Genomic DNA, 22,352 nt, shown 5'->3' with positions numbered 1-22,352 from the left:
AAATATCTTTTTCTTCAGAAATTTCTGCCAAGGGAATAAGATCTTTGAATCAGATCTTGAAACTTGCTTGTGCTAGAGTAAATTCTGAAAAAACTTGGCAGTTTCAGATGCTTGGACACGCTGAGCCATACATATTTTGTCACCTAACTCTTCAGTCATGGCACGACGCGAAGGGAGAGAGTCTGCTGATGAAAAGTAGCCGCTTAGTACCGGTTTAGACCCTGTTAAATCTGCAAGACATATGTTTGCGTCTGGTACACGCGACACAAAGCTGCAGGAAACCTGCTTTTTTTCAGAGCAGCAGCTGGAAGGCAGACAGAGCACCCGAAAGGCAATGAAAGCTGCCTCTGTATGCTTGCGCTTAGACAACTGCTATGTGCCTCTATATGCCTGCACTTAGACAACTGAATCCCACCTGAAATGTCACAAATACCTGGCTTGGGAGGTCACGAGTTTTCTGTACCTGGATCCCAAGATCGAGCTCTAAATGCAGTCTGTTTCCAGATGTGTGTATGTTGCTTTTCTTCCAAATATCTACTATATTTTTTGAGATCTCAGCTTAAGAGCTGTATTTATCAGGGACAAAAAGTGTTCTCTGCAGTCCTTAGTATTTGGGGATCCCACTAGTTAATGGAATTATTTAAATCTGTTTACCTAATCTTACTGGAATACTAATTATGCTTTTCTTTTAACTTTCATATTAACACACTAATTTTGCTCTTTATAAGCTGTTCTTGGAGTTATGCTGTAGTTTGTGTACACATGTACGTGTTTTGGGGAAAACTGATAGATAAAAATGTTATCTTACATATACTGATGCAGCTTATTATATTCATTTTATTTCCCTCAATTCAATTTTCAGTAGCTTTGAAATGTTGCTATGAATTTTTTAAGTTTTGTATTACAAAGAGTTCCTGGGTTTTGCATAACTGTATGTGGGCACTTACGCACATTTAACACAGTGGAGCCTGATTAAAGTCTCATTGCTGCTAAAAATACCTGTGGTAAGGAACAATGAAAGAGAACTAATTAATAAACAGACAAACAAGCAAACCCAAAAGGTATGAAAGGGGCCTTGAGAAGTATATCCTTATTATTCTAAAATAAGATCAGCTAGGAACAACAAACCTAGATGGCTGGAAACAGATATTTATCTAGCCTTATTTTAAAAGTCTTTAAAGAGAGGATTCCATATCTCCTTAAGTATCCTGTTACAATATTTTATACCATTACTGTAACATCTTATTTAAATCTCTTTCCTTGTGGTTTAAGCCTGTTACTACTTCTCATACCCCTGGGAAGGGAAGGCTCTTAGATAAATGTGGAAAAAATACGTTTGTTCATTCTCTATCAAATAATCAAAATGGCAAACATACCATTTAAATATTCAGAACATAGATTATACTCAACTAATGGATTTTAAGTACTTCCCCAAAGATGTGGAGATACTATTAGAAATGAACAATTGGTATACATGATAAAAGTAATCCTCTACAAAATATTACGCTACAGAAGATATAATCCTAGATTTAATGCTGTGAAAAAATGCCACTGGGACTGAATTTTACTGTAAATGTTCATCCTCCAAGATTGATAATAACAAAGAGAAAGTCTGTACCATGCTTATTTGATCAAATCTTTATCTTCCTCTAGATGTGTTTGGTTTTGACTTTTTTTTCCCTTTAAATATTTTCCTTTTCTTCTGTTTCATCCTTGATAGTGAATTCAGAATTAAAAAAGGAAGACACGGGGGTATTTAAAAATCACTCTTGCATGCTTTTTCTTTAAATTTCCATTAGGAAAGCCTTTTTAATATCAAATTCATTGCATCATACTACTATTTTTAAGAGCTTATTATACTCTGAACATAAAAGATGTCTATAAAGACATAGCAGTGTGAGATTATTTCCTGAATATGATTACCTTTAAAGTGAATTTCCAGTCCAAGAAATTCTCGTATTAATTAAAATATTAAAAATCCTTTTAAAAAGCATTAATGTGGTACATAGAAGAAAAGAATGTAAGTGATAAAACTAAGTAATAAAACGTGATTAAACTGCAGGTCGTAAAGCCAAGGACTTTTTTATTCTTTTTATTGTAGACTTACAATGCAATCTGGATTCTGCATCTACTTTTTTAGAATTCCACTTGTTGCTTATTACTTTGCCTACATATTTAACACCTTGTTCTGTTCATAAATTGCCTGACAAGTTGCTCAGGGCTTTTTTGAGGTCATAATTTAAAGACCCACAGAACCCAACTAACTTGTCATGTGAAGCAGTTAAGAGTATTTTCCAGCTGGACTTCATGATTGGATTTTTTGGGTTACTTTAGGCAACGTGATTTCTGATGAGGTAAAGTTAACTGTTATAATGTGCTTCAGTGCCTGAATTATTGTAGTTGTATCTGTGATGATTTGAGGTTGTAAACAAGGCAAGGTTTGTAACAGAAGTATTGTGTTAATTAGACTGATTAATTTGGTTGGAAAAACAAGATGAGTTTTCAGGCACGAAGTATACTTTACATCTGTAATTATAGTAGTCTTGAATACTAAACAGAGGTTAACTGTTGTTTGGAGTTTAATGATGTATACATCACTTAAACCATCTGAGAGAGGTGTCCTTTCTTTTTCTTTCTTTGCTAATCTTGCCTCTGATCCGTGGACCTGAAGAAGGGGTTGCATGCCTCAATGTGCCTGCTTTTACCATTATTTGTGTTCTAGTAGGAGGTATTACTTGTACCTACAAATCTTGCCTTGTCAATGCCAAAGAAGTACAAGAGATTAATTTATTGGGAAGATAAGGAGATATATTTGCAAGGTGCTCATGAATCATAAAAAGGCAAGTAGAATTAACAAAGTTAAAACGGAAAAAATTTCTGTTGGCTACGCAGCAAGTAGCGTATCTAATTTTTTCCAAAATCAAAGCTGCTTCAGAAGTGACAAACCCTATAGTTGTGTCTGTCTTTTCCCTTCATCCTCTTTCACTGCAGTGATCCCCAGCTTGCCTTGCCCCCTCTCCAATGCTGCTGATGCTGGGGAGGTGGGCAAGCAGAGCCCTGGCTCCTGGCGAGCTGTGCCTGCCCACCTCATGGCCGGGCCCTGCCTGCGGGGCAGGTATCGGCCCCGTCCTGCCGGTCCTTCCTCAGGGCTGGACCTGACTGAGGTCTCTCTTCTCTCTGCTGGCGATTCAAATGAACCTTGCAGGAAGTATCTGCCTTTGAGATGCCTGTCTTTTTAATTTGGATGAAATTAGCCTGTATTTTCAAAAGGGAGATGAAGGCTGGCAGGCACAGCATGATTACGCGCTTCTTGTTTCCTTATGCAAACAGGATCATACTCTATGCTCACTACAATTTGTGGCCACGCGTTGCACTGGCAGTAAGCAGACTTGACACTCCGATGTGCCTGATCACATCCGTGCTGATTTATTGGCTTTTTCTGTGGTCCCCATTCATTGCTCCCTGGCATTGCTCGCTGGCTCACGCTCGGGCCGTGCTGCTGCTGGCGGGGGATCTGGGAGACTGCCAGGCACGTGCCTGGCTTCCCTGCCGCACGCGCCTTCCAGGGCTCGCTGCAACGACTCTGCCGTAATCGCCGCTTGTTCCCGCTTTCCTCTCTCTGCGGCGACCATTTGGCTCAGCTCAGGGAGTGGAGCACGTGCGGTGTTTCAGCACAAAGGAGTTCCCATGTCCTTTTACTTTTCGTGCTGAAGGATTGATTTTTCAGGAGATTTTGGGGTCTGAGATTTTCTCTTTGTTTTTAAATGATGGGCTTTTTTGTTCTTCAGCCCACAGTGATTTCTATATATGCACATCCTCCAGATGTTCCTGAGCTTGTCAGAGGTCAAATAGGAAGCTTTAGGAGGTTTGGGTACATTTGGATATAATCAGGATCCAAAGTCTATAAATCATTTTCACAGTTCCTTGTGCAAGTCTTATCAACTACTTTTTGTTTTCTCATCTGCAAGGTTATGGAGTACCTCCACAACATAGTCAAGACTGGAATGATCCCACCTTTGCAGTCCATTTTCACAGCAGTTACAGATTAATAATCTGGTTAATTATCTTGGTACCTTAGACTGTTTCAGTTTTCCAGGATTAACAGCTGTGTAATATTTGTTGCTGTGTGATATTAATAGCTTACTTAAGCATCAACAGAGCATCAAACAGAGCACAGGTGTGGTGGTTAATTGTACACCAGTTGCTGGGAAGCCCTTTGTCTAAAAGCAATTCAATCAAACTTGTTTTTATATTATGAATTTGTTTGGCTTTTGAGCTTTTGAGAGCATTCATAGCTTTAAATGCCAGTATTCTTGGACTAGAGCAGGTTACTTCTCAGCATCTTTTGAAATTTTCAGTCAATGTGATAGCAATGAAAACAGTTGCCCACTAAAAATGTTTTTCTGTTGGAAACTGTAAATGTTTTCTAAACAACTGCAACATTTTCCTGTAAAAAAATCATACTTTTCTTTTTTCCATATGTATTTATTCAAGTATGCATGCTAGTGAAAATTAGATTTCACAAAAGAGTGTTCAAAGTAGTATCTCCAAAAATCTCCAAAGTAATGGCTTTCAAACAATTTTTTTTGCACATATATGTACAGACACAGACACAGACACACACACTATATAGTGGTCTGCAGACCCTTCTTGTTTGTCATATCTTGTATTTCTCAGATTCAAGTACAGCATTCAGATGATAACGGAAGAAAGTTAAGCCACTACATCACTATCACCATTTAGATGTGTAAACAGTGTGTAAACAATAACAAATGCTTTATAATATTTCAGCTTCATTAAGAAGATTGTTTCATTATTTTTCTTTTTGTTTAACATATTTTCAGGTATCTGCACTTTAATCAAATAGAAACATTGGAACCTGAATCCTTTACCCATCTTCCAAAACTTGAAAGGCTGTAAGTTTGTTTTTCTTGGGGTAAGATTCAGAAGTCAGCTTGCTTCTTTCTTTGAATTAAATCAAATGTTTGAAACTGGAAAATAATATTTTTATCATTCCCATAGATTATTTTTAACCTACATTTTTTTTGATTCTAACTACTACATAGTCTTTGCCAAGAACACTTTGGTCAGGCTGACCTTAGAAGCATGCAGAAGTGAGCATTGCCTGTGGTATATTTTTCTTTTGCAAAACTGTTTCCCAAAGAGCTGTGATCAATATTTGGCCTAAAATGAATGTTATGAATGAAGAAGTAGAAGATTTATAGTACAATTTTTCTTTTTTTTTTTTTTTTTTTTTTTTGTTTTGTTTCTCAATTCAATGCTTATCAATTCCCTTCCTTTTGGTTACTTTGTCTTTTTATGGCTTCTTTTTCCCCATATGAACACACCAAATACACCTTGGAGGCCACTTCTGCTGAAAAAGATTCAATTTTTCTTTTATTTTGTAAAATGACTTTCTCTTAAAGGACTTTCAGAAGAATGTAAATGAAGTGAGTACAACTCAAAATCTGAATTATTACATGCATATTTCTGTGCTTTTTAACAGATTTTTGCATAACAACAGAATAGCTCATTTGATTCCTGGAACATTTAGTCACTTAGAATCTATGAAGAGACTGTAAGTAAATTGAATTATCTTTGAACTAAAGAAAGTTTAAATAATCTAATTATACTGTATATTATCTTACAATATTTATCTTCCTTGCAAATGCCTTTCATTGTGTAATTGTTTTAAATATTAAATAATTTTTCTTAAGCTGTGCACTAGTTGTTTACGTACATAGATAGAGACCATTTCTTCATATCCTACCATCTTTATTTAGGGACTGACTAAATCCTTTTGTTTGTCTTGGAATTATATGTAATCATACAGTCTTGTTTTGTAGACTAAATAATAGACATGGATCATTCTTCCGTTTTTTGGGGGGTTTGGGGGTGTTTTCCCCCCTCTTGTCTATGTATTACTGGGTGGTCCTTCTATGGTCTCTTTGACCATAAATTTGATTATTTTGTTATTTTCTTTTACTTGTTTTACTTGTCCTTATCTGATGATAAAAACATGGTTATAAAAAGGTGCTCGGTGGTTTAAGAATATAAGTATTACTTTCAAAAGCAACTCCAGAAGCCAGTTCGTGAAATGCCATTAACTTGAAAAATTGGAGGCTTCTTAGTCCCTCAGTAGCATTTGAAAACTTGAACTCAATAGGAGTACCATAGTAAGGTGATTTTCAGATGGTTTTCTATCCTCACTTTGGATCTTCACTGTTCTAGGATAAGCATTGTTTAAATTATCCAAGTGTGTCATTTTAAGAAAGGCAGTCATGTATGCATACCCCCCTTCCCAGGAGGACTGCTGAGGGTGTGCTGCGCAGCGAGTCATGGTGCCAGCTATATCTACCAGGAAAAGAGATCGCAAGGGGCATAATACGAGGATGGTCTTGCGGCACTGCTGGTTTAGGACAGTTGTGAAACTGTACCTTTAACTGTGGGTGAAAAGCAGAATAAAGTAAATTTTGATGATGAATGCACCTACCATAGTAGCTGCATCACTCGTAACTCCCTTAAAGTCCTGTGGAGTTCAAGCAAACAGAAAGAGATTATTCTTCACATAATACCTAGGTAAAGGGGAGTTTTAATAGTGGCTATTAGTGGAACAGGACACTGGGCTGGACTGACCTGGTGGCTTCTGACCTGGGACAGCTTATCCCTAAAGGTCACATTGTGACTTTCATGTTCTGGATTTAAATTCTACCAATAACATCTGATATACTGGGAGACATTTGTACAGTAGCTTGTAAAATAGTTTTGCTTGTTCTTGCCTATTTTTCATAGGAGAACAGGGAAGAAAAAATATCTGGGTATTTGTACAAGAGGTTAAAAAAATATTAAACGACAAAATGATCAAGAAGTTTATGACCCACAAAGATACACCAAACTGAGGTTGCTTTGCCATGCAACTTTATTTCCAACTTTTATATATTTAATGTTACAGATTTATGTTTGTTTTTCCTACAGGGCACTCCACCAGAAAGTGCAGTGCTCAACGTAGTAACAGGGCCCTCCACTACTGGAAAGAAAGTCAACAGAATTTATGGGTTCTCGTTATCTGCAAGAGGCAGGTGTTTTATGAAGTTACTGACCCACTGAACTCAACGAGAGCTTAATGCTTAAATAAAACTGTGGGTCTTTGTCTCAGTTGCCTGATCAGCAAAATGGGAAGTTGTAAAAATGTCAGGTTAGCTGTGAAGTTACTACAGTAATAAGTATTAAACAGAAAAAAATGTGGGGAGAATGGTATGTAAGTTCCTTACTTAAGCGAAGTTTGTGTAACATCTAAATAAAACCTGATTTATTCATTGAATGGTGTGGTTAAAAAAGAAACTTCATTTAGATTCTTGCTATGTTGAACACAGTGCTACCCATGCAGTAAAAATAATATGCGTTTTTTTTAATAAAGACTACCAGAATGCAAATAAGCAAGAAACCATCACCTGCATTCCACATTGCCCCTTGTCTGTATTCACAAATAAAGGTGCTGCTGGTATTGCAGAACCATTTTGATCCTAACAAAATAGTTGGAGCTTGCTAACAGGTGTTGTGGCTGCTTCTTGTTTTGTGCAGGCGTTTGGATTCAAATGCTCTTCACTGTGACTGTGAAATCCTGTGGCTGGCGGAGCTGTTGAAGACGTACGCAGAGTCGGGTAATGCTCAAGCAGCAGCTACCTGTGAGTATCCACGAAGGATCCAGGGAAGATCAGTGGCCACGATAACACCAGAAGAACTTAACTGTGGTGGGTTTGCCACTTCCTGCTGGCTTCTTTAACGTGGTTAAATGTTCCTAAACTACTTCGTTTTGTTTTGTTAGAATTTCTGTTCTGTTCTCTTTGGTAACACTGACCACCTCTGGTCAATATTGGTTACTTCCAGAAATCTCCCTGTGTTCCTTCTGTTTTTGTCTGCTTCTGACAGAACTGATTGCTTTTACCTCTCAGCCTATCTTTAATGAAACAAATATAGCCATGTTTGAAATTTCTCATTGAGGAATTAAATGTGATTAACCGGAAAGAGTTTATTTTTCCTTTTTGTGTTTCACTTTTGATTATAAAAGGATGGTCAACTAGAATCTTTGGTGTTACGTTAATATTGTTTGGTGTCCTTTATTCCCTGCTGTACAAGGGAAAGGGAAGAAAGAAGCTGTACAGAATTGCTCCTGTTTTCACAGACCTTATTGTTAAAACTCTTGTTGATATGATTGGAATCGGGGTCAGGCAACTGGATTTCTTTTTTACTCAGCTATACTTACAAGGAGTGCCCTGCACAGGCACTGAAATCCTCTGTCACTGAAGGATTAATGGATAATCGCTTTTATTATACTCCTTTTGTTCATCTGTAATTCCTTCAGCTTAGGGATGCAAAGGCTTGGCCCTGTGCGCACCCCAGGGCTTGACCCCGCACCTCTTCTGTTCTGAAATCAAAATGCAGATTTCTTATCAAGCTATGGGCATTTGCCTGCCCAGCCAGGTGACGAAGCCAAGATACAACATAAGTAAATTGTCTTTTTGGTTATGTGTTGGATTGTCGTGATTTAACCCCAGCCAGCAACTAAGCATCACACAGCCACCTGCTCACTGCCTCCACAGTGGGATGGGGGAGACAATCAGAAGAGTATAAGTGAGAAAACTCATGGGTTGAGATAAAGGCAGTTTAATAAGAAAGCAAAAGCCACGCACTCAAGCAAAGCAAGGAGTTCATTCATGACTTCCCATGGGCAGGCAGGTGTTCAGCCATCTCCAGGAAAGCAGGGCTCCATCACGCGTAAGAGTTGCTTGGGAAGACAAACGCCATCACTCGGAACATCCCCCCTTCCTTCTTCTTCCCCCAGCTTTATATGCTGAGCATGACTTCATATGGTATGGGATATCCCTTTGGTCAGTTGGCGTCAGCTGTCCCAGCTGTGTCCCCTCCCAGCTTCTTGTGCACCCCCAGCCTGCTCACTGGTGGGGTTGTGTGAGAAGCAGAAAAGGCCTTGGCGCTGTGTAAGCGCTGCTCAGCAATAATGGAAACATCTCTGTGTTATCAACACTGTTTTGGTCACAAATCCAAAACATAGCCCCATACTAGCTACTGTGAAGAAAATTAACTCTATCCCAGCCAAAGCCAGGACATGGATATAATTCTGATTATGAGAATTATGGCTGTAAGCATCTACAAGGTTCTTAAAAGAGATAGTGGAAAGGGGATTTGGTGCAAGAATAGTTCACATGGCATCCTACCAGCTCTCTGCACATCTAAGGAGCCTGAATATGGAAACTGCAGGAAGCAAGCTGGACAGATTATTCTGTAGGAGGCAGGTTAGGCACTGATACTTATCTAGAGGAAGTTATTTTAAATGGCACTTGTGCTTGCTGCTTTCAAGTTTTTCCTTCATAAGCAAATTGAGCCTCTGTTCAAATAAATAAAACGGCTACTTTAGAACCTGATACAAATTTGCACAATCCATTTCCAGTCTGCTAAAAGGTCCTAAGGAACAATGGAGGAAGTCGGAAAGCCTGCAGTCACTTTCGCATAGGGAAAAGTGCATTTAATCCTGATTAAGCATATAAATATTTTAATTTAAAACATTTGTGAAAAACATTTTTCTACAAGGTATATGGAAAATTTTTTATTTACCATTCTTTAGTAGTTTTAAAACAAGTAAGAGTTCCTTATACATTTTATTGTTGATACAGAGAGGCCAAGAATTACATCAGAGCCTCAGGATGTGGACGTTACCTCAGGGAATACAGTGTACTTCACTTGCAGAGCTGAAGGCAATCCTAAACCAGAAATTATCTGGCTTCGAAACAAGTAAGTTTAAAAGAAGAAGAAAGAATCTTGATGCAAGTATGTTTGTCTGGGTGTGTGTACATTTCTGGGTGCATGTCCACATGCATTACATGCTAAGATACGGAATAGTTACGGCAGAAACATAATTAAAAGAAGTATATGAAGTAATAATGGGCCATATCTGTTTTATTAGCAATTCTAAACAATTAAGGCTGATAATTTCAGAAAATATTCATTTATGACTATAATATTATTGGTAAGATTTTCAACTGTAGTTATACCTGCAAAGTTGCTCACACCTGTAAAACTGTAAATCATTTATATGTAAGTACCAGGCAATCCAATATGGATGTGTTGCACGTGCAGTTTGTGGGTTTAGCTAGTGGTTGCTTACTCTGTGCAGGTCTGTCTGAATTACATTTTGAGGCAGAGCAAAAGCTACTTTTTTAAAGGACTCCAGCTGGATAAGAGTTAGGTTTCAGAGATCTTCCTTGAGCCCCAGCTCCTCGGAAGCAGCTTTCTTCCGAGGTGTAGCTCCATTCTGGGAGAGGAGAGATATATCAGTTTCCAGGCTCCCCGGACCAGTACATGGAGGGCAGGCAAGTGCTTATATCACAGGATTGTAGGGTAATTCAGGCTGGAGGGGATCTCAGGAGGTCTCCAGTGCAGTCTTCTGCTCAAAGCAGGATCATACCAGGTGCTTTTTCCAGTTGGGTCTTAAAAACCTTCAAGGATGGAGGTAGCACAAGCTCTCTGGGCAACATGCTCCATTGCTTCTCCTCACTGCTTCGGGGATGAAGGGAAGAGCCTATAAAGGATGTGCGTCTTTCAGCAGCCCAAGGGCCAGCCTACTGCAGGGTGGCTGCTCGAGCTCTGCTCGGTGCTCGGCTCCCTCCAGCAGCGCTGGGCACAGCATGGCTGAAGCAGCCACATGGCAGCGCATCGGCCCCCCCTTAAACTGATGTGAATTTATGATGGACACATGAATTGTGAGTTTACCACTAGATTAATCAGACTTTGACTTAATAATGCTCTTATACAAATAGAGAACCTGATCTGGAAAATATATTCCTTCACATTTTATGTTAGCAAATGAACCATTTTAGTTTGTTAGTTGCTGATAAAATGGAACAATGTAGAGTCCTGGTTGTGTAGCTTTGTGCTGATGTTGGTGAGAACCCCACATGCAGCAAGGGACAGCATTTATGGAGTATGTCAAGAACAGAGCCTTGAACTTGGATGGTATAATTATTTCATTAAAATTTTCTTTGGCTCATGTACTTTATATAATAAACAAAGAAAACATGTATTCAGAATACACATATGTAAGAGTTTTAAGAAGAAATTTGAGCTTGGGGTGTGGGATTATTGACTCTGGCTTGTTTCCTGGCTGCATGAATGAGAGCAAAGCTCTTTGCAAGGTAGTTGAATATGGCAAGACTTCAGTCAAAAGCCACTGACCTGTGGAGCGGTATGTTGAATAGATCAGCAGTCAGGCTGGGTTTTGTACATAGGGGGTGAGATCTCATCCCTCCTCTGTGCTTTCTTCATCATGTAGTGAGGGACGGAGTGAGAAACAGTTCCGTTAATAAAAACCCCCAACTGTTCTTAGTTTGTATCACAGAAATGTATCCATGACATAGCCTGAAGACCTGATCTTAACTTATGTTTCAACCCAGTACAAATTATAATTATACAAATTATCATTAGTGCTCCTCGAGTAATTCAGACGGAGGTTGGCACAAAGATGGTTTTATAGCAACTAACCCCTCTCCTAGCAGAAAGTATCTTGAGTGGTGAACTTACGTTATATACTTCCAGCAGAAACATTTTAAATTGATTTGCCAGTTAGAACAGCCTTAAAAGAAAATGAGACCAGGTATGTGTATTTTGTTCACTTTTTTCCCTGTAAGCTTTTACTCATAAAAGTATTTTGGCTTTTCATTTTGAAGATGTAACACTTGCATGAGCAAAACTGGTTAATTTCTTGTTTTTCCTCTTCTTCTCTTTAGGAGAAAATGAAAACTTCTCTTATTTTACTTAATATAGTAAAACCTTCCCCCCCCCCCCCCCCCCCAAGTTATTTTGGGTAATATGTTTTGGGTTTTATTATTTGGCAGTTTTCTGTGCTTGTGATTTAAAGGTTTAACTCCAGCAGATTCTTTTCTTCACAGTAATGAGCTCAGTATGAAAGAAGATTCCCGTCTAAACTTGCTAGATGATGGCACGTTAATGATTCAGAATACTCAAGAAACAGACCAAGGCATTTACCAGTGCATGGCAAAAAATGTGGCTGGAGAAGTGAAAACTCAGGAAGTTACTCTTAGATACTTTGAGTCACCAGGTAAAGAACATCAAGTCTGAGTTTTGCATTCAGATAGAGAATTGTTTTGAGAAGAAGATTGCTAAAAATAAGATGCTTTGGCTCTTCTATGTTCTTGACAGGTAGTTTTCTTGTGCTTGGGCATCTTAAGAACTAGATCATGAAGTTATACTATCCCTAGAACAAAAATACAAATCAGCCAGTTAATATCTTTATTGCTGTATGCAATTCTGATGATAGTAGTGTAGGCTGTTTGTAGAAGGGTTAGGAAAAGAGGCTGCTGCATTGTGACGTTGCGCAGTGCAATAGTGTTCTCTCTGGATACCTGAAAACCACAAGCTTCCGAACAGGCCACTCATGGAAGCTTTGGGACACCCTGTGCAGCCATCCTTACTCGGGAGCTTTTTAGCCTGAATCTCTGTCTAACCAGTGCTTCATGTTTGCAAGCACTAAATTTCTGTCCAGGACTGTAGTGTTTTTAAATTCCAAAATTTGCTGTGAGAAAAATTTGTTTTGACACTCAGCATCAGGTAAACTTAAAATGTCACTGCAAAGCACACATGTAGTTGGGAAAAGTTACTAAAATGTACTTTTGGTGCACTTAGGAAGTTTTCAGCCAGTTTGTTTTCTGGGTTTCAGTGTCTATGCCTCTGAAGAGACCTTCATAAAGATCAGCAAATGAGAAGGAAATGTTTGCAAATTGTTTTAATGGGAGTTAAGAAAAAACATCAATACAATTATATGAGCTTTTATTCTTTTATCTATTGATATTTATAGATGTCTGCAGCTAGATTAGGCTTAAAGCAAGGCAGAGTTTGCACCAAGATTAGAAGTATGTTGGAACGGAGCTATTAAAAAAACCCTAGGTTCCCCAGGCTCTTGGAATATTCAGCTAAATTAGTGCTGTGTGAGCTAAAAGATGTATTTAGGCATTGCTCTTTTCTCACAGCCCGGCCAAGTTTCGTGATTCACCCGCAAAATACAGAAGTACTAGTTGGAGAGAGCGTTACCTTGGAGTGCAGCGCAACTGGGCACCCTCAGCCAAGAATTACCTGGACCAAAGGTGACAGAACCCCTTTACCAAGTGACCCTCGTATCACGATAACTCCGTCAGGAGGACTTTACATACAAAACGTGAAGCAGGAGGACAGTGGTGAATATACCTGTTTTGCAACTAACAGCATAGATAATATCCATGCGACTGCGTACATCATAGTCCAAGGTGAGTAACATTAAAGTAACATTGATTGACATGCAGTAAAACATATTAGAAGAGTATATTACTTTAAATTATGTGGTTTTGTCTTTTTTTTTTCTGAATTATCCGATCCAAACTAAAATCATAAGAGTTTTTTTTCTTTTAATTACACTATTCTAGTGTAGTCCAAAGGAAAGTTGCTAAACATTTCACTCAGAGTAAGATATTATATACTAATTTTCTGAAAGTTGTTTCATTGATTATTCTCAGAAGTTAATCATTGGTGTTTTGAAATATTTATTTCGTATTATGTTTTGTTTGCCTGTAGGAATAAACATGCAGTGTCAAATTTGTGGGGGATTAAATTTTTTCTGTAACCGGCAGCAATCCTAGAGATTAGAATTTGTGCCTGGAGTACTAGAAATGGAGTCTTGAGTAAAGATCTGTGCTGCCTTTCTTTTGTAGACACTTCAGTGAACGTGGGAACTGAGTTCCATGGAAACTATCACTCTGCCAGCTGAGGCGTTAGCATAGCTTTTCTGCAAAACAAAAGTACTCTAACTTACTGTGATCACAATAATTTTGGTATTGTTTGTCAACAGTATGAATATAAAGTGTTTCAAGAAAAATATGTCAAAAGCCTCCTATATATATATGGAGAATGTTTTTCGCAAATGTTTTCATGCTGGAACTTCTATTTGCAAAACATTTTGAGTAACCTTTAGATGTAAGTTTGTTTCTGTTCTCATGTTAAGATCTCTAGTTGGCAAACAATTTAGGCTGCAAATGCTTTGTTAATGAGATCAATTTTTAAAGCTATACAAAACAACTTGTCCATGTGGTTTGTTCATTTATTATTCACCAATGGATGATTGTGTTTTGGGAGCTGGACAAATTACTTCTCACACTGATAATGCCCTGATGTTACTGCAGAAATTGGCCCACGCTCCCTTCACTGCTTTCCTTTTGTGTAAAGAAGAAAACAAGCAGCTCAGGATGGTTTTGACTACATTGCATTTTCTTGACAATTTAGCTGAGGATTTTTTGAGAGAAAGAGAAGAAGGTATTTTTAATCCAGGGAACAATCTGTGTTTGATTCTACAAGTCTTACCGTACCTCTTATTTTGGACCTATGGCAGTAGATCCCAGAGGCCTTCACTGACACCAGGGCCAGGCTGTGAGGGAGATGTTCCTATTGCACAAGTGCCTGCCCTAACTCTCTGCCCTATAGTGGTCACACTATAAAAGAGTCCCATTAGCATCTCTTTTCCCACCAATATGAGCTATTCAAGCCACACAGGAAATGGTACGTAATTTCAGACAGTCGTGCATTTTTCAGTTGTGGTTTTTTTAACCACTTTATTTTCTCTTCTGTAGCTCTACCTCAGTTTACTGTCACTCCTCAAGACAAAACAGTAATTGAGGGACAAACTGTTGACTTCCCTTGTGAAGCACAAGGCTATCCCCAGCCTGTTATTGCCTGGACTAAAGGAGGTAAGCATGTTCCATTTTTACTTCTAAACTACTAGAATAGTTTAGCTGTCATTTTTGAATCACTCATGCATTGAAAGGAATTGTGTGTATTTGTTTAGATGCTTCAGTCTTCGAAGGAAACAGGGCTCATCTCTTTCTGCTTTAGCTAGAAAAGGCAAGGTGTCCCACAGAAGCTAGCTGCCCAAGCATTTTTCATTATTCAGTAAAAAGGAGACACTAAACATATGTCTCTGTAATAGATTCCTAATAATAAATGTTTAAGAAATATGAGACAAATCACATGTGGCAATACCTGTCATTGCCAGTTTACTGCAGAAGAAGTGGAGATGACTGTCATTAGTTGGAGATCTGGAACTAGGTGGGATGTGCTTACTTCAGAAACCAGAACAGTCCAACCTGTAACTGGCATCAGTATAACTGCATTTCTGTCACTTAATGTGGATTGACAGGAACACTGGGGTGCACTCTGCTGACTGTTTTATCAGGTTGTGGCTGTAAAGGCATTAAACCAAATCCAGCGGGAAGAAATACCGTAGTGGATGTTTTATCAGTAAGTAAATATTCCAGTTGAATCAAATGAAATAGCTCTAGCAGGCAAAGCAACTCTTAGGAAATTCTAAGTTACGGTAGATAAAGCAGATTTTTAACAAACTCTTGATCATTTTGATGCTAATAATGTCTGTGTTTCTCCCTCTACCAAGAGTGTTCCAATCAAATGAAATGTCCGGAGAGAAAGAATAGAGTACGGACAGTGATGTGCCTTTTATTTCATTTTCATTATATTGCATTTTTTCAAGGCTGTATGTATTTTTCTATGGATTCTCTAGATGGCCTAGGCACATGAGATGAATTGTGTCTTACACACATGGCAATAATAGGAAATGAATAGTCTTACCTGTTAGTGGTGTTCTTATGATGCCTTCTCATTTCGATGCTTTATCATGCTCCTTTAATGGAAATATTTATTTCTACCACAACCAGAGAAGAGATCAGGATTATGATTGTGTGCATGTGTATGTTTTGTTTGCTTTGCGTGCTTATCTTCTGAGAAGTAAACGTTTCAAACTTTCTTTTTCGAGACTTCAATTTTTCCAATGTTTTATCAAATTTAAAATAGAATTTAAAATCTTGGGATTTGCCTTTTTCTCACACAAAGGGACTTTCTTCTGCACTGCTATAAATAGCAAATGCTGTTGCTCTGTGTTTCAGGAGGCCAGTTGTCTGTTGACAGAAGACACTTAGTTCTATCCTCTGGAACCCTAAGGATTTCCAGGGTTGCTCTGCATGACCAGGGACAGTATGAATGCCAAGCTGTCAACATTATTGGATCTCAACGAATTGTCGTATACTTGACCGTACAGCCTAGAGGTATGTTCTCCATGTGCAGCTGCTGGGGGGGGAAGAAAAAAAAGATTTAAGCTTACAGTTAAGTACACAGTACTTTGATTGTTTGATTCCCCCCTCCCCCCCCCAAATATGAGATTGAGAATTAATTATTTTTGGTGGCACAGAATGTTAATATGAAGTAGTTTACCTTTGTTTAGAATTAAAAAAGCTTTTGAAACAGAGCTTGAATAGCGCTTAGGTTTTTATTCAGGACCTTTGCTGCATTTTACAATGATTCTAAGTTGCTGGTTTTGAATTAAAGGTGTTTTACTATTTTTTATAAATTGAGCATGTGGGACAGTGTGCCCTGATAGACTGTTCAAAGACACTTGGAGACTACATAAGCTTGCAAGTAAACATGGCCTTTTTTGATAAAAGCTTGTTAGAATGATGCTATATCTTTTGTTGTTTAGAAAACTTGCTGTTCAGGATATTGCTAACATTTCACATTTCTGATCATTATTTCTAAGTATATCTATTTTTAGATTCCAGGTGGTTTTTAATAAATAACATGTATGGATACTTATCAGTTTTTGTACATATTATCATTCCTTTAGAACAGTCTGTCTTCTGTGAAAGAGGTTTATCTGATTTACTCTTTTTTGTAAAGAATGGAGGTTTGCTTTGTGGATGACAGTATTCCTATGCTTGGAAAAGTATTTTGTTTTGTGAAAAGACTAGTTTCTTGCAAGACTCTCTGCTGTTAACTAAATAGTGTTATTAACATAATGTTTTGATGTCCAGAAACAGAACATGTTGTTTTACAACAGCAGAATGACCTTCACAATGAAAATTCATTCCTTATACTTAAAATAAGCTGACACAGAAGAAAAAAACAATCCATTTTTCTTATGCTTTTCTTCAAGTAAATTCTAAGTAAGCTACTTCTAGGATTAATTAGAATCATATTAATATTTATAATTTAGTTAAGTACTTTGGTGTTTAACTGAATTCAAGGAGATTAAACATTTAATTCAAAGCATTTCTTGTTAGTGACCTCATTTTAAACAGTATTTTAGTGAAAGGGGTTCAAATGTCTTCCTGAGCTTAGATGTTTGTCAGAAAAAAATTCCCTTGATTTTTCTTAGTTAAGAGTAGTACTGGGAGATTGATTTGTCAAAATCAAGGGGTTTTTTTTGCCTATATAAAATTGTTGACTAAAATTCCATAAAACAAAACTCAATTTTAAAAAGTTTTATAGCCTTCTAGCTGTGTTAAACTTCACCGAACCTGAGTAAAGTTTAATAAAATGATTTTTGTGTAAATCGGATTGCAAAATCCAGTCACCAAAAAATAGGAAATACAAGATTGAAGGCTGCTTACGCAGCCTGAAATTGGAGCTCTCCATACATTCATTGCAATACTATTTTCAATTGGGCAAGAAAACGTTTTCTTCTGGGCTTCTAACAAAAGGACTGTTCGTCTGAGGAATGTCTAGTCAGTGGTCACTGTGGCTAAGTCTGCATTAATGAATACAAATTAATGGTCCGGGTCTGTTTGCTGGCATGACATGGCTCAAATCCACAGAGCCAGACTCTTACCTCCCAGTGCTGGACGCCTGCCTCTGGATGCCTTATTTGAACTGGTTTCTGGTCCTTGATAGCCATTTGTGTACAAACAATTTAACGCCAGGGCCAGATTTGGTTGGTAGTATAAACGTATGCTGTGTGGCCAAATACTTCTCTGTAAAAGCACAGCCCCCCCTTCTACTCCCCCCAAAATACTGATACATTATGGCAGAAATACAATTCTTAATGTCTTCATAATCTTGTATGTGCTTCTCATGATGATATCTGAGTGCTGGATAAAGGAAATTAGGATTAAAAAATGCATTAATTTTCTTCACACTGGATTTAGGTAACTGTGTGCCCTGTGTCCTTAAAATTGAAGGTGATTTTTTGATGTTTTAAGGCCTAGGGCTCATTGGTGTCGGGGGGGGTGGGAGCTCTGTGAAGGCTTAGCACCTCAGCGAGTCAGGCTGGCGGAATCACAGTTAAATGAGTTGTGGGAAGTTTTGCTTTTATCATCTAAAGAAATCTCTGTTGTTGCTATTTAAAAAAAACTTTAAAAAATTGACAGAAATTGACAGGATATTCATTCTGATGACTTTGTTCAGATTTAGCTATTCACAAATTTTTGTCAGAGCTTTTAATTTATGGAACGTGTTTTTGGCAACTACTAGCCTTTTTTGTTAGAAGTTAAGAGTACTTAAAAATCAGCCTGAAGCAGACATCAAGAATAAGGAATTTTATCTCTAAGACAAACTTACACGCAACTAAAAACTTCCAGACAGAATAGGATTATAGATTAAGAAATGTTGGGCAACTAAAAAAAATAAACAATGCTGACATATTTTTAGATAGTCTTTTGCACAAGTTTTATTTCATACTTGGTCAATGTATCGTTTGGTTTTTTAGTGACTCCTGTATTTGCCAGTGTTCCCAGTGACATGACAGTGGAGGTTGGCACAAACGTGCAGATCCCGTGCAGCGCTCAAGGAGAGCCGGAGCCAGTAATTACATGGAATAAGGTACCAGCTATTTGTTTGGTTGTTGCAGAAAGGCAGTGGCCTTTCCATCTCTTCATAACTAGCCATTTAAAGTGCACATTGTCAAATTATTGCTTGCTCTCATCTCGAAAACGTTACCTGAAGTTCGATCAGCAAATCTTCTTCAATACAGAGCATGTATATAGATACCAAACCTGAATTTTACAGATATAAAAATATTTATATTATTATGCAACTCATTATACAGACCAGTTAAAATTCATAATGTAGGCCTTAAAAGGCCTATGTATTTTAGTGACAGTTCTGTGCAAATATCCTATTAATATTCACAGTTTAAATGATATTATAGATATAAAGCAATAAAAAATACTGTATTGCTGAGCCCTTTGACACTGTTAGGTTGACACTTCAACGAGGACATATTTCAGTAACTCTTTGGTAACCTTTCTGTGATTTTGATTTCTATTGGTGCAATAATTGTTATATCAAACTGTTAGAGTTATTAGCAGAGTTACTGGTGAATTAATGGGTTGCTAATCTTGATCTTCAATTTTCCTGATTATCTTCTTCTCTTCAATTAGTGAGCATTAGAAAATGTATTTTAATGTACCTTAAATAGCTTCTAAATGCATAGCACATGAAGAACTGATACATATAAAGCTTTTGAGATCTTTTTTAGTTGGTTAATTTTGAGTAAAATCAAATACATATGTTCTCAAAAGGTGCTATCTTATTTTTGGGTCTTAAATTTTCTGTGGTGAGGACCTATAACTATTAAAATACTTTGATTTATAATAATGAGTACTTTTAAAAGTAAATAAATACTGTACAATTTAGAAGTACATGCAAGTCCTGTCAACATAACAGTGTGTGAGGTTTTTATATAAGTTCATCTAAATCTATTTGACTATTATCTATTATAATATTCTATTTTATATAGAAATATAAAATAAAATGTAAAAAAAGAAAAGGCAAAAATTCAGATTTGAAAACAGTGTGTTTAGAACAACTAAACATTGTGCTTTGCCGCAGGATGGAGTACAGGTAACTGAGAGTGGAAAATTTCATGTTAGTCCAGAGGGGTTTCTTACCATTCGGGATGTTGGAACAGCTGATGAAGGTCGATATGAATGTGTTGCCCGGAATACCATAGGATACTCCTCTGTTAGTATGGTGCTTAGTGTTAACGGTAAGGTGTATGAATCAGAGGTATGAGTTAGATTATATTAGTTTTATTCTAATTGCTTAATTTGTAAGATGCAAAAAAGTTAATAAAATGTTAAATTCTTTTATTCATATTTTTCTTTTTCTCCCATAATACTCTCTTTTTTTTCCTTCATTTAATACAGGCAACTATCTGCACAGATGTAAGATGGGAATATGTCAGCCAAAATGTCTGTAGGGGTTAAGCTTCAAAACAAACACTGCTTTGCGCTCCAGTTGGTCATACTACTTTCCTCTTGAGATATTATTTGGACCTATTAGAATTTGCTACTAGAATACACAGTCTAATCTTCAGGGATAACTTGACAAAAAGTCCTGTGGCATCTTTAAAGGGACGCTTACAGCACTTGGTTGAAAATTAGGCTGCAACCATTGTGAAAGAATTCAGGGAAGTCATAATGATCTTAAGAAGCTAAAGGAGAAAACAGAAAGAAGAGGAGAATATTTGAGCTTATTCTAATTATTTGAAAGTAATAATAGCAAATAATAGTTATCAATTATTAATATGTAGTAATTGGTAAAAAAGCAGCCAAAGAGGCTAAGGAAATAACTTTGTTACGCAGATTGACCCTAATACTTTTCTGACTTATTGACTGCTGATTTTTCAAACTCATTTTGATGGAAAATATTAAGAAAACTGTGTGGTTTTTTTTGTGTTTCAGTAGAAAATATGACACAATATTTTTGTATCGTTGAAAAATTAGTTTTGAGGAGTGATTTCTTTAACTTATTGGACATTGTTTCCCAGTATTATGTCTGATGTTCTGTATTTTGTTTACTAAATTCATAAATATATGTCAGTGATTTTTCTAACGTATTGATTACCATGATATCAATCACATGGTATCAATAAAACTATGATGTTCCTGGCTTAAGCCGCTTCCAGTAGACTATCAATTTATCCCCTCCTCTATCAAAAATAATATTTCTTGAATCTGTAAAGATGATTTCTGAGAGAAAAATTGCAAGACTGGGAATCATTCAGTGACAAGGTTTCATCTACGTATATGAAGTCTGTGAATGAAAGAAAGTCCATAAAAATCAGTTAATCTTGGTTACTCTGGAGATGCATAGAAAAAAAGTTTGTTTGCTTGTTTGTTTTTTTTAAAAAAAATTAGCTGGATCTCAAATCAATAAGAGCTCTGAAAAATGAAACCATTAATTGAACTATAACCCCAATGGAAACCAGTTTCATTCACTTAGTGCCGGTGTCAACTGCTCATTCTCATCTGCTGAAATTAGCAAACAAAAAAACTTGGTACTAGCTGATCTGCAGTATTTAATTGTAATGTGGTTACTTTTCTTATAAACTGTAGCATCAATAAATGTAAAATTAGTGAAACTACCCTTGATAAATCTGCATTTAATCTGAAACTGTAAATGATGTTTCTCCTTAGAACTAGTGGGATATCAGATACTGTTTCTCTACAGTTGCTATGAAAATGAAGCTGTCAGAGAAGCAAGGAGGACAAGTGGACAGATTATAAGTACTGGATACTTGCTATCTGGATAGTAGTAATAATGGCATAGCCAGAAATACCTAAAAACTTGCATGTCAACATTTTCTTTAAACAAAGTTAATGTTGTATGAATGTTCCTAATGCATAAAAATCTTTTCTTAACATTGAGACAGAATACAGGCAAGTGTATAGAAGCTGGGGGGCAGGATTTGCTAGCCACGTTTGATAATATTTTAAAGATTCTTTTCATAGAATCATAGAATCGTTAAGGTTGGAAAAGGCCCTTAAGATCATCGAGTCCAACCGTTAACCTAACACTGCCAAGTCCACCACTAAACCAAGTCCCTAAGCCCCACATCTACCCGTCTTTTAAATACGTCCAGGGATGGGGACTCAACCACTTCCCTGGGCAGCCTGTTCCAGTGCCTGACTACCCTTTCAGTGAAGAAGTTTTTCCTAATATCCAACCTAAACTTCCCCTGGCGCAGCTTGAGCCCATTTCCTCTCGTTCTATCACTTGTTACTAGGGAGAAGAGGCCGACCCCCACTCCGCTACAACCTCCTTTCAGGTAGTTGTACAGAGCAATAAGGTCTCCCCTCAGCCTCCTCTTCTCCAGGCTAAACAACCCCAGTTCCCTCAGCCGCTCCTCATAAGACTTGAGCTCTAGACCCTTCACCAACTTCGTTACCCTTCTCTGGACACGCTCCAGCACCTCGATGTCCTTCTTGGAGTGAGGGGCCCAAAACTGAACACAGCACTCGAGGTGCAGCCTCACCAATGCCAAGTACAGGGGCACTATCACCTCCCTGGTCCTGCTGGCCACGCTATTACTGCTACAAGCCAGGATGCTATTGGCCCTCTTGGCCACCCGAGCACACTGCTGGCTCATGTTCAGGCGACTGTCAACCAACACCCCCAGGTGCTTTTTTGCTGGGCAGCTCTCCAGCCACTCCTCCCCCAGCCTGTAGCAT

General features: G+C 37.7%; 1 protein-coding gene across 2 annotated transcripts in view; it reads left to right on the top strand.

Moving 5' to 3' along the window:
* Nucleotides 1–22,352, top strand: part of PXDN (peroxidasin) — a 90,132-nt gene that overhangs the window by 40,344 nt on the left and 27,436 nt on the right. For both annotated transcript variants that reach the window (XM_087775653.1, XM_087775652.1), the window contains 10 exons: nt 4,845–4,916; nt 5,507–5,578; nt 7,582–7,751; nt 9,690–9,807; nt 11,961–12,130; nt 13,059–13,331; nt 14,685–14,801; nt 16,011–16,169; nt 18,605–18,717; nt 19,729–19,885. In XM_087775653.1, coding sequence (XP_087631779.1) covers nt 4,845–4,916; nt 5,507–5,578; nt 7,582–7,751; nt 9,690–9,807; nt 11,961–12,130; nt 13,059–13,331; nt 14,685–14,801; nt 16,011–16,169; nt 18,605–18,717; nt 19,729–19,885 — 1,421 coding nt within the window. The remainder of the gene's footprint in view (nt 1–4,844; nt 4,917–5,506; nt 5,579–7,581; nt 7,752–9,689; nt 9,808–11,960; nt 12,131–13,058; nt 13,332–14,684; nt 14,802–16,010; nt 16,170–18,604; nt 18,718–19,728; nt 19,886–22,352) is intronic.

The sequence above is a fragment of the Nipponia nippon genome, unplaced genomic scaffold (genome assembly GCF_047370975.1).
Source record: "Nipponia nippon isolate SJK-2023a ecotype South Korea unplaced genomic scaffold, ASM4737097v1 scaffold_4, whole genome shotgun sequence".
Taxonomy (NCBI): domain Eukaryota; kingdom Metazoa; phylum Chordata; class Aves; order Pelecaniformes; family Threskiornithidae; genus Nipponia; species Nipponia nippon.
Note: the sequence above shows the minus strand (reverse complement) of the source record. Positions and strands in the feature narration are given on the sequence as shown.